The 17,930-nt window shown below is 36.6% G+C and overlaps 1 protein-coding gene across 2 annotated transcripts in view; it reads right to left on the bottom strand.

Annotated features, from left to right (window-relative positions):
- Positions 1–17,930, bottom strand: part of MDGA2 (MAM domain containing glycosylphosphatidylinositol anchor 2) — a 771,250-nt gene that overhangs the window by 407,394 nt on the left and 345,926 nt on the right. For both annotated transcript variants that reach the window (XM_084793705.1, XM_084793706.1), the window contains one exon: positions 8,999–9,138. In XM_084793705.1, the coding sequence (XP_084649831.1) occupies positions 8,999–9,138 (140 nt within the window). The remainder of the gene's footprint in view (positions 1–8,998; positions 9,139–17,930) is intronic.

Raw genomic sequence — 17,930 nt, 5'->3', positions numbered from 1 at the left:
AGGTGAAAGGATGTTGTAGGAATTGTGGACAATGTATATATAAATAAAAATATATTAAATGCTATTTTAAGGCTGATTCATGATCATATCAAACTGATCTGAAAGTGGGATAAACATGATGTCACAAAAATGTCAAAAAAGAGTAGATGATTTTCCAGTTTTGCTATCAAGCATATTTTCTAACTCCAGAAAGGAGACTAAATAGTATGTGAAAAAAGTTTATACTTTACAGGGTGTAAAATGATGGATCTGCTGAATCCAAATTCTCTTTGCCTGTGAAGAAAAACTTCAATTCCAGAGGTTTTATTTCTGTGTTACCTGACCAAGAAGGTTTTGTCTCCCAAACATCTCTTAGGCAAAACAACTGGCTAGATGCTAACATGAATCTGAATGTATAATTACCTGCATTTTCTAATTTTTTCATACTCTCAGCTATTGATTCCATCTACATTGTTTAGACAGAGAATTATGAGCTTCATCTGATGTTTTCAGTGGATTTCTAGTTTATTTTTGAGACTTTGTAAACTTGCCAGAGACGTTTGTGATCCAAATGTTTAATACTGAATTGTGCTTAAAAGTGGAACTTCTTGTGTGACATCTGAAAACTCTCTAACTGGAGGCCTTTAATATCTATGTGATATGTAGTCCTGTTTTCTAAGGTTCCAGGGGTTCATTGTTGGTGGTACAATAGGAAGAAACATTGTCTTCAAAGTAACATTTAATGCACTCTTATAGGTATGGCTATGCATGATTCTAACGGCAGTTCCCAATATAGCAAATCCAAACTCAATGCATAGAGCTAAATTAGTTAGTTAACTAATTAATGTGTGTGTGTGTGTGTGTGTGTGTGTGTGTGTGTGTGTGTGTGTGTGTGTCTGAGGACAACCTGCTAGACAATCTACTATCCCTCCATCATGTAGGTCCTGGTGATCAGACTTGGGACATCAGGCTAGGTGCAGATCCATTTATCCCTGAGACGTCTCTGGGCCTGGGGTTATTTAAAGGAACCACTTATGTACAGTATGGGTTGAATAATGTACCTTTTAAAATGCCTTAAAATCCCAATTGTAAGAAGCTCTTAGAACCAAAATGAACCCACTTGTGTCAAATTCTAATAGAAACTAGACAAAATAATACTGACAGAAAAGTTATGAAATAACTTATAATGTAAGCCCAAGTATTCACAAAAGACGATGCGGAGCATCAACCTCTCACAAAGGGCACCACAACCTTTCGACAAACAACAGGGAAACATAGATTTTTTTTAAAAAATACTGACTCCATCCTTTGTTACAAAGATGATTCAATATATGTCATGTTCATCGTTTCACCTTTACAAACTAGCTCTGGTAGGATCATCTTTGAACATACTCAAAGTAAGTACTGAACACATTGCAGCCCTGTTAATATCTACAGATAAATATCACTCATAAGTCCTCCAAGAACCCCTCTCAGGTTGTTATTGAGGCTGACACTTGAAAGTAAGGTGCTTTCTACAGTCATTTAAGATGAGAATAAAGGAGTTAGGGGACCCTTTAATCCAATATTAATGGTTTCTGAGATGAGGAAAATTCAATGTCAAAACACACACACACACACACACACACACACACACACACACACACACACACGGTGATAGAGTCAGAGAAGTGATGCAGATGGAAGTCAAGGAACATCAAGGTTTAGTGGCCATTTCCGGAATACCAGAATCTAGGAAAAGGCAAAACAAAACAAACAACAAACAAAACCCAAACAACAACCACAAAAAATTAAAACAAAACCACCCCACATGTGTGACTTACTTAGACATCCCTAGGAAAGTAATCCATTATAGAAGTGTGGATTTCAGCTGACGGAGGTTATAGATCTCATGAAATGTGCTTATATTTCTTCTGCATAATAGCTCAAGTAGTTACTGTACAGTATTTCTAAAAACAGCATTTAGCATACCTTGCAGCTGTGATGGGTACCTTCCTTATAGAATGTACTACGTAGTAGGCCAAGTGGGCTCTTCCTCTGGTTACAATGAACAATGCAGCTTGTTCTAGATCGCAAACCTGGATGCTTAAAGCTAATCTTTTAAAAACACAAAATTTATGATGCCCAAAGGAAAAGGTATTAACTAAGGATTTTGTTCTGTTCAGTCTTGTTCTGCATCATTTAATAATTTAAGCCAACGGCAAGTAAGTAGGAAGAGGCTAGCTTATAAATGATAATGTTTCTTCATGTAGCACAAAGAAGCAGGAGAAAGGAAGAAAACAATGTGTGCTGATGGAAAAATATAAAACAATTTAGAAAATAAATGAACATTTTACCCCCTTTGTTAAGATCTTGACAGAGAGAATTTAAAGATTAAAAATTCCTAAAGGCAAATTCCTGAAGTTCAACAGAAGGAAACACTTTATTTCATAAGTGCTTTTCTTATGGGCCAGGTTAATGTTTTATGGTAATGTGTATTTCTTCATGGATTTATTTGGGGTATCGAGAACATTTCAGCAAAAGGTTTTGATGTACTAATTTAGAATAAATCTTAGTAGCTTACAATCATCTCTTCCATAGGTTATTAGTTTCTATGCTAATACTTTTTATGACATGGTACATACAATTTTCATGCTTTTAAGTGAGGTTGCAATTCTCACTTTGTTTTAATGTTTTTCCAATGAACACTTCATTAAGGTACTAAAAAATTAAAAATCTGAGTTAAAATCATATGTGAAATTTCAACTAATTAATAATCTCCAGTTGTGTAATATATTTTTGTCCATGTCAACAAAGACATTTCTCTGATAAAAAAGTGAAGAATATAATTTATCAATGATTAATGTAGCTATACAGAATAAATTAAAATGAAGAATAAATAGTACATATATAATTTTGATTAATATAATTAATGGTGTCTCAACAAGTCATAGATTTTTTCTTATAACAATAGTAATACTAATATGCTTATTTTATATCCAATACTTAAGAAATGACACAGCTATTACCTTATTACTCCTGAATATATTGGGCAAAGATTGCATACTTCAATAGAGACAGCAGATTTCAGTGATCTATTGGTTTGTATACCTAACTATTTTGCTTTTGTGTTTCAATATCTACTATCTGACCTATACTAAGATCCAGTTCAGATCAGGGGAGAATGTCTTAGGCAAAGAATATGCCAGTCTCTATTTATCTCAGATATCTCTGCCACCCAAAATCCTTAATTCATGAACCATCAGACTTCAAATATTTAAATTTCATTGAAGTTCAGGTATATTTTTAAGTGACGAGGATAGAGTTCCCTTAATTAGTTATCCAATACCAGGCATTTTAGCCCTGGCTTATATACAAGTAACATTATACAGACTAAGCAGGCTGTAAGTATATGCTTAGGGTCACACACATACAGCGCACACACACACACAGACACGCACACACACACACACACTACCCACTTCAAAGTGTCACTTCTGTTCATGTAAATTCAAGTATCATTGGAGCTAGCTGTTCCTATATTTCACCTCTAAAGGCATTTTATTCTATTAGCCAACACAAAGTCCTATTGGTCAAAGGACTTTAGATCCTGTACTGACTTTTTTCACTTATTAATACCAATATTGAGAATATTGGCAAAGTGTTACTACCCAGCACCTTATATTCGAGAATGTGGTCATCCAGATGGCTTTGGAGATCCCATTGCCAAGCCAACACTACCTACAGTATAAATTTCTAAGAAGACCCTCTCTATGACTGCATTGTCCTTCTGTACAGTTTATTTCCTATAGAGCAACAGTAGTGAACTCTCCAACACAAACTCTTAAGATAAATAAATAGTAACATTACTATGCTTTTGTGTTCTAGGTATCCTGTGAACAAAATGCCCAAATTATGGAAAAAGTTTTCCATTTTAACTTTTCCTGGCTTAGTCAATACTATCAAAATGAGGACTCATTTACCATCTTACTCAGTACTCACTTGGCACTAGTGTATATGCTGGTTAAAGCTAATGTAAATGTGCAAATAGGACACTAATCTACAGATTCTAATGGGTTAATTACAATAATCTAATAATGACAATGGTACCTTAAATTATGTGAAATTATTTTGCACCTACAAATCAATCATAGATGATTGATATCTGCTTGGCATTTACACATGCTGTGTATTTTTAATACATCTGCATAGAATTATGAAGCCCAGCCCATACATATCTATATGTTAAAACTCCAGCACCTAAGGCTCAAGTATCACTATGGAAGACAGAGCAGAGGATTGTAAGAGCCAGGGAACAGGGAGTTTGCTGTAAGATTGTCTCTCTTAGTAATGTCAGAAACTACACCCATCAAATCTCATCAGCACAGCTGCCCAATCAAATGCTGAACAAAGATGATGACAATAGACACAAGAAAATTGAAAGGGGGATGGGGGAAGACCATTAGGCCTCAGCCCAATACAAACAGCTACAGGCGAATAAGGAATGCTGAGATCAGAGAAATAAGCTTCCACAACTGAAAGTACACCAACTAGTTATCCAACACCAAGTTGTCAGCTCTGGAAAACCTATATATACAAGTAATATTATACAGACCGAGCAGGCAGTATATATGTAGTGTGTGTGTGTGTTTGTGTGTGTGTGTGTGTGTGTGTGTGTGTGTGTGTATGATTAATACAAAAGAAACTAAGAATTTGAAAGAGAGGGAGGATGAGTTATATAAGCATTTGAAAGGAGGAAAGTGAAGAATGGTATAATAATATTATTATATTAAAATAAAAATGTTAAAATGTGCTTGTGTATTTTTAAGTAGTGGTGGCACCAAACCAGGGCTTTCTGTTCTACACAAGGGCTAACCCACTGAGATACATACACACACTCACAGGTTTTATTTGGTTATTGCAGGTAGATTGAAAACTTAATAGTGTATTTTTAGGCATGAATCAGAAATCTGAGTTCTTTCTCTTTGGTTAGAATGACAGTTTGCTATTCTGTGAGGGTCAGGAAACTCTTATATGTGTGCTGTAAACTTCATTACACACTTATGATTAAAAACTCACTCTAACATTTAGATTGCAATTCATATCTTACATATTTTTATAGGATGTGTTGACGTTTAAAAGGTAATATTTCAAAGTTATTCATAAAGCCCATTTTTGTGCCAACGTGATAATGAAAGAATTTGATGGCAGCAAGCTGGGTGAGAGCATGAAGCCAATTCCAGTCATGATTCCAAGGCAGTTAATGAGAATTCTAAACACCATGAGGCTCTCCATAATAAAGATAGTAACTTTAGTTCCATGAAATCTAGGGGCTTTCTGGTGTTCAGTTGTAACACATGTGAGCTGAAAACTAAAATCTTCTTTATAAACAAATATAATTTGTATATATATTCTTATAAAGTACTTAGGTTAAACATATTAGCTAAAGTTTTTAAAGAAAGTTTCTAGAATATTACATTTATTCTGTAACTCAATTCTAGTCTATATATTTATGTATATTTGCATATTATATAATTATTATATTATATATTTTAGTCTACATATTATAGACTATATATGGAGAGAGACAGATAGATAGATAGGTAGAGAGAGAAACTAAAATGTATGTATGTATGTATGGTTCTTCTAAGCACAAATGTTGTCCATAGTAATAAACAAATAAAATTCTGACAGGGTAAATGAAACACTCACCCTTTTAATTCATAAAGAAAAAAATGGTCATTCTCAATCAAAGGTATACTGAGAAATGTCTGTAAAAGACTCTTGGCCTCTAAAATGCAAAATTGTATTAGAAACTTATAAATCTTTAAAAAGAAGATTAAAATGGTTCATTAAAAAAAACTAAACCTCAAACAAAGCTAACATCCATTATCTGGGTGGTAGTGGCACACAACTTTAATCCCAGCACTTGGGAGGCAGAAGCAGGTAGATCTCTGTGAGTTCAAGGCCAGCCTGGTCTAGAAAGCCAGTCCAGGATAGACAAGGTACACAGAGAAACTCTGTGTCAAAAACAACAACAACAACAACAAAAACCAAACCAAAATAAACCCCTAACATCCATTAAGAAAATTTTATAACATATATGACAGCTGTAGAATATTATGTGTTAAGTGAAAATTCTCAAATGTCTCAAAGGTTATATACATCAAACTGAGAAGAAAATAAAACACAATATGAACATCCAATAAGCAAAATGCAGAAATTATTAGGTGTGCAGGAAAATGTTCATGACTATGCTTTAAACTGTAATAGTGTCTATTTACTCAAACATTATAAAAAGTATGTGTGTACACATTATATATATGCACATCTATGATACAAATTTGCCTTAAAACCATTCTACCATATACTTATCATAATTTCTATTTCTGTTACATGAACAAAACCCTGAGACACAGCTAACAGAGAAGTTAGGGAATTTCCTCAACATTCCTTTGTTAGGAGGGGAAGCTGGCATTACGTAAGTGCTCTGGTTCCAGTGTAGTACTCTGATCCACTTGAGTGAACCCCTTTTTATATAATGTCTCTTGTATATTACTCTTAATTTTTATATAATTTCCCTTGTATATTACTCTTCATTTTTATGTAATTTCCCTTGTATATTACTCTTGGACTACTTACAATAATCTCCAATTAATATAGCTTTTAAAATCTTGTATAATTTTTGGAAATGGGCAGTCTTTATGATTCTAAAAGCTATGGAAAGAGATAGGAGACTAAAAACTGTGACGACAAGTGAGACCCCTCTCGTCTGCACTGCCAGATCCCCAGAGCCAAACTCGATACAGAAGTCAGTCTCTCTATCTTCTTGCCATCAGCCAGGCAAAATCATCTTGGAGCAGCTGCCAATAGTATGCCCTTTAGACTTTGGCCAGAATGCTAAGCCCCAGCTGTTCAGTCAGCCTGCTCTAGACAGCCTGCTGGCAAAGGAGTCAGCCAGTCAACTATTTCAATGAGGAAATATCAACTCACATTGATGAGCCCTCAAACACAAGAGTTACTTCTAGGAAATGAGCTAAGAGATGAAGATAAGAACACAGGCGTTTCTGTTGCTGTTGTTATTCATTTAAACTATGAGATCATATTTAAATAGGCTCCCAAATGAAACTGGTTAGGGAATTAAAAAAAAATCTCCTAATCCTTTTATTTCCAGAACTCATTTCCGATTGCTAGAGAACAAGATGGCTCTCTGAAGTGCGAATGTTGATCTCCCTGGCAACATATGATGCTCCTAAGGTTAGAGCGAAATGAGAAGTGTTAAAGAGGGCTCTGAAGGATTCTGGTGATGGCAGCTCCATTTTAAACTGAAGCTTACAATTCAGAACTGCGCAGGTGTATCCCAGTGTTGAAGCAGTGGGGACACAGAGATCCTCTCTTTCTGAGAACTGTCTCTCACAGACCTCCTTGTCTCTTCCTCGACTTTAATCTACTTTGATTCTTGATATCTTAGTAGGTCTTTTCATTAAAAATTTCAATTTGTAACAACATTCAAATTTCTTGAGCTAATACTTGAGTTCATTATAAATATGGTTTTGAAATATTTGATAAAATTAGATGACTAAACTCAACTTTTTTATATGACATTTTAAACTCCAGTCTCTTATATTGAACTTTATAATTACCAAATTTGTGGGTTTTTTTTAAAATCCTGGTAGCATGTTTAGCTATTTTTAATCAAATTGTATAAAATTTAATTTCTTTTAAAATTGCTCTTCTTTAGTTCATTTTCTGCTCATAGCAAAGAGAATTACTCATAATTTTAATCCTTGCAATTTCTCTTTCTAAAAGACTTTAGATATAGTTTTGGTTACTTTTACATTTTAGGCTTTACAAAGAAGATTAAATTTACACAACATAGTTTATTATTTCAGTCATAATTATGGTTCTATGAGCCTATCCACTTATGTATCTTCTACCATCTATTTATCCATCTGCCAATCAGCCTGTATATCAAATGACTCTTCCTATCATAGGCTTTTTCTTTTTCAACTTGTTCATGGGTTTAGAATCAAGAGCTCCATAATTAGTAAGAGTGGCAGAAGCTAATGACCCGATGATAGTGGATAGTGATGAATTTGTAAAACCTCCATTTTCCCCCATTTTCTTCTGTGGCTGTGTCAGCTAGACTTCTTGTCTTGATTAAACAGCAAATAAGATTTATAACTTTTCTATTAAATCAACTTGCTTTTCTTACATACTTAAATACCAGTGCGCACTCTGAACTTGTCAGGTTAAGTATATTACAATAAGAATTGTTAATTAGTGAATATAATCACTTGAGTATTCTGTAAACAAATTACATTTTTCACATTATATGTATAACTTCATGGATTTATATATTCACAATTCTTTCTTCTGATCCTGTATGGTTTCTTTTTTTCATTTTATTTTTAGTTTTAATAATTTGTAAATTTCCCAAATTCTCCCATTGTTAATCACTTAGGAATATTGCAGATGATGAACATGAGAGTTCAAACACATTTAACACTGTAAACACTTATTTACAACATTATAAATATAATTGCTAAGAATAGGAAAGGTGCACGTGATGCCAGGCATCACGTTCTTCAAAACAAAGCCTCTTCAGGTACAATTACGTCATCATGAAGTCAGGTTTTCCACATTCTAAAATAAACTCATTGCCATAGGAATTGTTATCTTACTGAGCTATTTTTGTAGTTGTCTTCTTAACAGCTTTCTTGGAAATGTGTTCTACATTTCTCACCGCATAAAACTCTGAATTTCTTCCTGCATCTTAAGCACTTGAACTCTTGATCAATATTTAGGAATCATCACCTTTATCTGTCATTCTATGCATTAACGTGGAAGTTGCAAATGAAAGCATGGACACAACTACTCCCACCCCACCTCTACCCCACCTCCACCCCACCCCACACAACACCCCCAACGCCTACTCACACACAAAAAAAACACAAATTCTAGCTTCATTTTGTAAAATATGTATTTCCACTTCCAAGAAAAGTCGGACTCTTCTGCACTGTCGCGGCCCAGGACTCACCTGTGGGCGAGGATGCCCCGTAACGAGGCAGGTCAGTTCTAGAGTCTCTCCTTCTCGGATGGTGTAGACCCTTTCAGAGTAGCGCTCCTCTTCAATATTACAGGCCAGTCCTGAGTGCACAATCCGAACCGTCGGGGGAGCTGTGGAGTGAGGAAGAAGAGAGCAGGATACATGAAAACCTAAGTAAGTCGTCTCCACAGGAACCATGCCGGTCGTAAGAAGAATTCTTATTAGACTCCACTATAGCCAGTCCCATTAGCCCAACACTTTGAACTTTCCCGAGTGATTCAATATTTTCTTGGCAAAGCATTCCTAGTTTATTTACTAGCCACCACGATATTCTGAAAATGGCAAAGGGGAACAGAGAAGCAGGAGAAAATTGATGGCTCTGAAAGCCATGTCATTATAAGGCCATGTGACTAAGTTGCTTGGTAAAATGCAGAAAACCCTTTTTCCTTTCTGAAACTAAAACCGGAAAAAGCTAAGTAACGATACACTCGAAGTATGCAATACAAGAGGAGGAAGACAACTGGAAGAGGACGAGGGATTTGAACTGAAGCCATAGCATTAGTCAGTTCATTTTGAAGGAGACACCTAAGGGAGCTTTATGTACGTGGACAGAATGCCAGTGCAGTTAGCAGCATCTACTAACTGCTGCATAAGTACAGACAGAAGACAGTCTCTGAATAAAGACACTGAAGATGGCAGCATGTTGTTAATGACTTACTCTCAACTTTTAATCCAGCAATAACAACCTTTGGGGAACTTTCTGAGTCCCTAGTTCCTCTTGCTTTGGTGCACAAAGAACTTAGGAAACATGACCAGTTCTTGTTACACTGCCTGTTACAAGCACAAAGTCCTCAAGTGATGAGAAATACTTAGCTAACCGTACATGCTCTCAGCAGTCAAATGCAAACTGACAGCTAGGAACTTTGGATTGGAGGTCATCTCCATTTTTGGACACAACATTTTCGCGTGTAATATATTTGGAAGTGAAAGAGAAAATTGTCTTAACTGAAGAAAAATGGGAAGCTCGCCTGCACATGTGGAGGGCAGCAATAGCAGACTATCCTGACAAGAATCTCCATCCTAAACAGCATTGTCCTTAATAGGAGCTATCAATTTCCAAAAAGAAGAAGGCTAGAATGTTTGAAAAAAATTTAAATTGACATAGAAATCACAAGTTCTATATATCTTGAAAATGATCTTGGTGATTTTGTGAAGAGGAAAAAGACTACCCTCAATTTACGAAAAATTCTCTCCTGGAAAATTCTGTTTTGAAGGAAAATCTTTTCTAATATGTAATGTTTTGACATATTGCACTGTGATTCAGAGGGCACTCACAGAGATGAATTACAAAAAGGAAGTATTTTTTATCTTTCTAAATTTTAGTGGAAATGAAGATAGTAAGTCCATTTGGTAAAAAAACAAAAATAAGACCAAAAATACAAACAGCAAACCAAAAATGTTGCTATTCTTTGCATGTCTAGGTCTTATAAATATTTTTAAAGTAAAAGAAAATGTACTTTTAACTTTTTTTCTTTTACATTTTTCATAGCAACCAAACAATGGGACTGAGAGCCAATTTGGAGCACTGGATGCTCTTTCATAGGATCTGGATTCAGTGCCAACTACCCACATGATAGTTCAGAACTATCTGTTACTCCAGTTCCAGGAGACCTGACGTCCTCTTTTGGTCTCTGCAGGCACCAGACACCAAAAAGGTGCATAGATATACACATGCAAAACACCCAAACAACACCAAACAATTTTTAGAGTAACCAAACATAGACTGAACAGTAATAGTATTAATAGACATGCTAACACCAAAGGAGGAATCAAGAAAAAAACTGTAGGCAGCTAGGAGATGGAGAATTAGTCTCTCTCAGGGATCTCACTAATTAGTTATCAAGGACAAAGCGGCCAAAGCTGAAACCACATACATACAAGGCTCACTAAAGGGATTCTCTCTCTCTCTCTCTCTCTCTCTCTCTCTCTCTCTCTCTCTCTCTCCCTCTCTCTCTCTCTCTCTCTCTGTGTGTGTGTGCGTGCGTGCGTGCGTGCGTGCGTGCGTGCGTGTGTGAAGGGTTGTAAGGAGAAGAGGGAAGAAGATAAGTGATACGATTATATTTCAATAAAAATACGCAACCAAACACTTTACATCACTTTATTGGTTTAAAATTAATGATATCTAGATGAATGAATGAATTTAGTTTGGACTATCTAATTACGTGGTTCAAAACTTTTGCCATTTCTTTGGACTCTGTCTAGACACAGGAACAATTTCTGAGGTCATGCGACACTGGGTATTCTCAAAGTTGCTCTGGATGCTCTGGCTTCTCGTGTGATGTTTCCCCTAATCACTGCAGACAGTGATCAATTTTAGAATTGAATTTGGACAACTAATTCTGGCATAATACTTATTTTTTAAAGCATCTGACTTGTATAATTATACACATATTATAAAAAGTAACACTCAAATGACAATAAATGCTTACAAAACAAAAATAGAAAAAAGTAAGTAGAAAGCATAGATATTTTTCTTTAAATAAATACCTATGCTAAATTTGGTGGCATAAATGATAGTCCAGATATATTAATATACCTAATTACACAGCTATATGGCGTTCTTTCTACACTAATTTGTACTTGTTATGTTTTGTTTAAATTTCAAATCAATACCCAGTATTCTTATTTTTAAGATATATCTTTCAAATGCTTCATTATGCAAATAAGCACCTTTATTTAAACTATTTAAATTATACAGTAGGCAAATTGTGACATTTCTAAGGGTTAATTTTCTACTATTTTCTTCTATCTTTTTAACACATTCTTGGAAAAGGTAGTTGTTTATATACTCTCAGCATGAACCCCCCCCCGCCCCTGTGGAAGCTGTGACCTACAAAACTTAGGTTTTAGCTTATTTTCCTGGTAACCAATAAATACATTCTCAGTATTCTAGTTGCTCAATGCTAAGGTGGACCTTTCGCATATTTGTGTTAGTTACTTTGCCAGTGCAAGCATAGCTGAAATGGCTTTAGAACTCACCCAAGTCAGTACTTTGATTTCCAAATTATAAAAAGAAAAGGATGGGCACATCGGGTGCCTGACATAGCCCTTTCATTTGTAGCCTAAGTGAAATACAGAAAGCAAGCAAACCAACAAACCCTGGTCCTTTGTTTCTTTTGATTCTTTGTCTATTGAAGCTATATGTGGAACCATTACACTGGGATTCTTAGTAACTCCCAAAGTAGGCTTAGACTAGACTAACTAATAAGGAAGTACTGTGAAACTATTCACAAAGTAAGGCTCCATTACTAGACCCTCAGTGGTATAACTGCTCCAAATGCTATAAACAAAACACTCTCCGAATTCACCACCTGGTCTCTGGAGCTTTCCAAGCCCCAGACACATACAACAGTCAAGATGTTGCCTTTCTCTACCACCTCCCTCTTGGTTATTGAGTACGGAACACTGACATTTGAAAGGTGTGTGCTTAGGACGTTCTCCCACCTAGGATTCCTTGACTTATCTCTGTACCCATGTTCATCATGAAATCTTGCATTGCCTGGCACAATGATTTTCCTCTTTTCTTTCCCAGAAGACATGAATTGCCTTCTTTTCTACCATGCTAACTTAACATTAGGCATTTTGTGTGCTAGGAAGCTGACTCAGAAATTAAGAGTTCTTGTTAATTTTTGAGCTGAGCCGAGGTTTGGTTCCCAGCATCCATGCCAGGAGGCTTGCAACCTCCTCTAACTTGAGCTCTATGGGATCCAACAACTTTTTTCTGGCCTCTGCAGATACCTGAATGCATGAACAAATAGATCCTAATACACATTACACACACACACACACACACACATACACACACACACACACACACACACACACATATATACATGCACACAAACACACACACCACACACACACACTTAAAAATTAAGTGCTTCAATGCTAGATAAGCATCCTATTTAATATCTACCATACGTAATATAATTTAGAGTCCAGTTATTAATACTGTCTGTGTTTTAGTAAACAACAACTTTGACTTTTATTAAAATGCCAGCTATTATGGTACAGGATTTATTTATGTTAAATGTAACTTGCTGTATAACATTTAAAAAAGACAGCCTTTTTCCTCTGCTTCGTTGGAAAAAGCCTCAATTCATCATCTTGAAACTAGAGCAAAAGGTTATGATTTCCTTTGCCCTGTAGATCCAGCCATGAATTGAAATGTTAAAATGTTGCATGAAACTCAGATTCATCCAAATTTTCTTAAAGTAAACCAAATCTCATTACTTTCTGGACACTAAGCATACAAGGGACCTCAATTCGAGTAAGTTGCTTTTCTGTTCTAGAGGACCATTTAAAAGGGCATACAAGGGACATGTTTTATCTTGTTAATGTACAATTTTGAAAGTCAAACTCAATTTTTGTTCATTAGTTGAAAAAAAGCACATGGATAATTTTCCAGTATAAATAACCAGGAGAACATTTATCCCCTTACGTGCCATGCAGCTGCATGTGAAGGTTAGTGTCCACATGAAGTATACAAGGTAGAGATGAAGCTATGTCTTCAAAGAGCTTACAACCTACAGTCGCTGCACACCGGGGGGTCGGGGGAGATGGTTAAACAGAGCTGGTAGTTTACCAAAAGAAAAATTTAAGAGCTACATTGGAACAAAGCTAAGAGGAACTAAAACTGCCTGGGGGAATCCAGCAGGCTTCACAAGTTCAGTGACATTTAACCTAAGTTCAGAAAGAGATGCTGTGAAAACACAAGCAGGGAGACGTTCATGAGAGAAAACATAGTGTGTTTAAAGATCCGTCTGTAATCAAGTGCTGTTGTGTTCCAGAAGGAATGATGTGAGCTTGTGGCCCATGCACTAAAAAATAATCTGCTCTCAAGTTTCACTCGAGTATGACTCCCCCACCGCGGCAATTTATCTGCAGGCACAAGGAAGATGCAATTCAATGCCTGAGGTGGACATGAGGGAGAGATGCCTTGAGGTCTTGATGCAATCCGACATAATTAATTAAAAACAGTGTGAAGGTGAGGGGAGGTAGTTAAGAAGGCACTGCATGTTTACCTCCCAAAACAAACCCCATTGTTTTATTCAGAATGAAAGTAAGCTGAAGGCTTGGTAATTCCTTCCAGAGATCAATAACTTATAAAAAATTAGATCCAGTAATGATAATGTAGATAAAGATGACTGCTACACTGCATTGCCCAGAATGAAAAATTCAGTTAAAAGCTACTAATATTCATTCAATTGACTAATTCACTTCAATTAGCATATTAAGTATTACATTTCTTTATAATATTTTAAACAAAGTGCATTTCACTGTCTCTCTCCTCTCCTCTCCCCTCCATCCTCTCTCATAACCTTCCATTACTAGCACCTTGCCTCTTATTTTCACATCAAATGTGTTTTATTGCTTGTCATCTGTATTCCTCACATCACTTATTCCCCTCTTATCACTACCTTTATAGACTGTAGCCACATCCACACCCAATTTTATACATGATTGTAAATATTAAAAGCTGAGATCCATGTATGAAAAACAACATGGAGGCTACGCAGAGTGGTGTACACCCACTTTAGTCCTAGTATTTCAAAGGCAGAGGTAGGTGAATCTTTGAGTTGGAGTATATTAGTGAGTTTCTAATTAAACAGAGATACAGAGTGTGATTATGGAGGGGAGGATATGAATATGTAGTATTTGTTTATCTGAGTCAAGGTCATCTCTGTATACTCTAGTTCCATCCATTTTCCTGAAAAGTCACGATGTCATTTTCTTTACAGCTGCATAAAATACCCTATTATGTACCTCCTTGAGAAAAACGACTTAATAGAACGGACCCTCTTAACCAACTAAGAGTGCACATAACTCACTAAGAGGAGAAGCCTGAAATGAGGGGCCCTCTACCTAAGTCATGGCAGTTGGTGAGAGTGAGAAATTTGATGAGAAATATTTTAAGTGTTAAGCCATTTCCACTTTCAAGAACAACTCCTGGAGTTTCTGCTGTTATTTTATGGGAACCATTTTCGTATTGTGGCTCCGCCAAGAGCCCCAAATAAGAGCCTTATACTTGAGCAGATGATTCAATTCGGCATAAAGTTGCTCTGTTCCATTCAAATTGCCACTAGAATGTTGCCCCCCCAACGAGAGCAACTCAGCTCAGTGCCTGGTGCAGATGAAGGATCACCCCTGAGACACAGCCCGGAGGTAGGACAGCCAGCTTTCCTTCTCTTGCTGACTGCAATGAGTAGATCAGTAAATCAGTGTGTATAATCACTCCTCACACAGTGTAGGAGAGAGAAGCATGGACTTGGACTTGGGGAGAGGGGAAGCAGAGGAGAGGAGATGTTTTTGAAGAGAAACAGAGGGGACAGAAGACAAAAGAGAAGACTACCGTCTCGTGGCCAGGCAGCGGCGACAGAATCAACACTTATTCTTGTACCATTCTCCCTCCTGTCATTCACTTTTGTTTATAAAAATCAAACATAATCATATTCAGAATGTCCCTCTATTTTCTGATTGATTTAAGCTGCCATAGTCTTTTCTAAATTGAATTTCATTTTCTACATCATTTTACACTTAGCTAAACAGCGTTACTGACAATTGATCTCCTTATTCCACCCCTCCTTATGCAGAGTATGTGCACAATACTTCTGGGACGTAGTGGCTTCTGCTCTTCCTCGCTTTGCTGCTATTTATTTTCAATACTGTGTGAACCATTTGCCTACCCCTCCTTTTACAACAGTCTCATAATCTGGCTTTTAAATGCACATGGATATCTTGGCCAGTTATTCCTAATCTTCTTGACACTCCATTGCCTTGCATCACCCCTCAGCCTTATTATATTATCACAGACACAGAACATAAATAATTTAAGGGGAAAGATACAGCTCACTGTTGGATACTAATGATGAGCATCCGGATGATTAGGCAGTTGGTGGTAGTCAAGAAGACTTAGAACGTTTATTAACCAAAATAAACGCAATATCCACAGCTGACCATGAAATGATTGAACAACAACAGTGGAAACTCTTAAACTTGTCAGGCAAGAAAAAAAAAAAAGAATATTTTTTTCAAATTCCAAGAAGTGGAAGGATATCAAGGGAAATAACGTGCTTCAGAAATTACCCAAAGGAAAGCTAAAGCACATTTTTGACATGGTTGTCATTCAAGAGGAGAAGAGACAAAAGGTCATTACCTATGAGAGTTTACATGTGCTGGTGAATTTTGAGTGACACAGGCTGTAAAGAAGGGACATCAAAAGATGAATGAGGTGAGGTCTAACTGAGGAAAAAAGCCTCTTGGTAGAGCAAGGATGACAGTGTAAAGTAAAGCTGCTCTTGCGGTTTAGCAATATGTACAAACAAGGAGTGACTATCAGATAGTGCAACAGAATTGCAGCATTATCTTAGATGTATAAGTAAAAAAATATAGCACATCCCTACTTCTAATGTAACAGTAACTATTTGCCAACACAGCAGCTCAGAGACACTTATAATCTTCTTTTAAAATGATGTTACCTAGGAAGTACCTATTGTATTTCTTTTTTAAAATATATTTTATTGATTTATTCATATTACATTTCAATTGTTATCTCATCCCTTGTATTCTCCCATTCCTCCCTCCCTTCCATTTTCCCCTTACTCCCCTCCCCTATGACTGTGACTGAGGGGGACCTCTTCCCCCTGTATATGCTCATAGGGTATCAGGTCTCTTCTTGGTAGCCTGCTATTGTATTTCTTTCTTTCATTTTACTCTCTATCATTTCAATTTTTACCAACTTCTTCCCATACATGATGCTATTTTTCAAAGTTTTCTAATCACTTCTAAAAAAGAGCAGGTGACCGGGATTCATCTGCACAGTATATAAACATAGTACATCTCACTCACATAGAAAAGCAAGCAAAACAATATGCATCTTCTCATCAACAGGCCTGTTTATGTTTTGCCTTTATAGTTTGGAGCTTAGAAATTTCAAGGCACATTAGGAAGGAAGCTGTGTGCAAACTCCGCTATCCTGCCGCTGTAGTTCACTTTCTGCCCTGCTAGATTTCTTTCTTTTTTTATTTTTTTTTCTTTTCTTTTTGGTTTTTGAGACAGGGTTTCTCCGTGTAGCCTTGGCTGTCCTGGACTTGCTTTGTAGACTAGGTTGGCCTCGAACTCACAGAGTTCCACCTGCCTCTGCTTCCTCAAGCACTGGGAGTACAGGCATATACCACCAGGTCAGCTCATGCTAGCATTTTTAAAGTCAGAGTGAAAATAAAAAAACATTCCACTTTGGTAAGGTTTTGTTTTTTGATTTCCGTTCCATTATGTTCTTCTTTTTCTAGTTTGTCAACCTTTGTTGACCCGATTTTGCTTCCTCAGCAAGAAGCTTTTTGAACAACACATTATCCTACTCTTCAAAACACTGTGGCATTTTCTTAATCACTTCTCACTGCGTCAGTGAAAACAGACACATATCCCAACAGGCACAGAGGCAAATTGCAATGTATATACTGATGTCTTTCAGTAATTATCCCAATAAAGTGGCTACTAACTTCCCATAATTCTCATTTCAATAATCTCTAATAGGCAATATTATGGTATATAAATAACTCAGACCCCTGGAAAACTACAGGCGAGTCTGGGCCCTGGGGTCCTCCGCAAACTATGGCAACAGCCAAGGAAAAAATAGGCAGTAAACCTCGAACCCCTACCCGGACTAGCCGATGGACATTCTCCACTGTTGAGTGGAGAAGGAGATCTAACTTTCACACAAACTCTGGTGCCCCATAGTTGAACATGTCCCTTGGATCGAGATGCCTGGTGGCACTCAGAGGAAAGATAATAGGTCACCAAGGAGAGACTTGATACCGTATGAGCATATTCAGGGGGAGGAGGTCCCCCTCAGACACAGACTTAG

This window comes from Acomys minous (genome assembly GCF_964271855.1).
Source record: "Acomys minous genome assembly, chromosome: 8".
Classification (NCBI taxonomy): domain Eukaryota; kingdom Metazoa; phylum Chordata; class Mammalia; order Rodentia; family Muridae; genus Acomys; species Acomys minous.
Note: the sequence above shows the minus strand (reverse complement) of the source record. Positions and strands in the feature narration are given on the sequence as shown.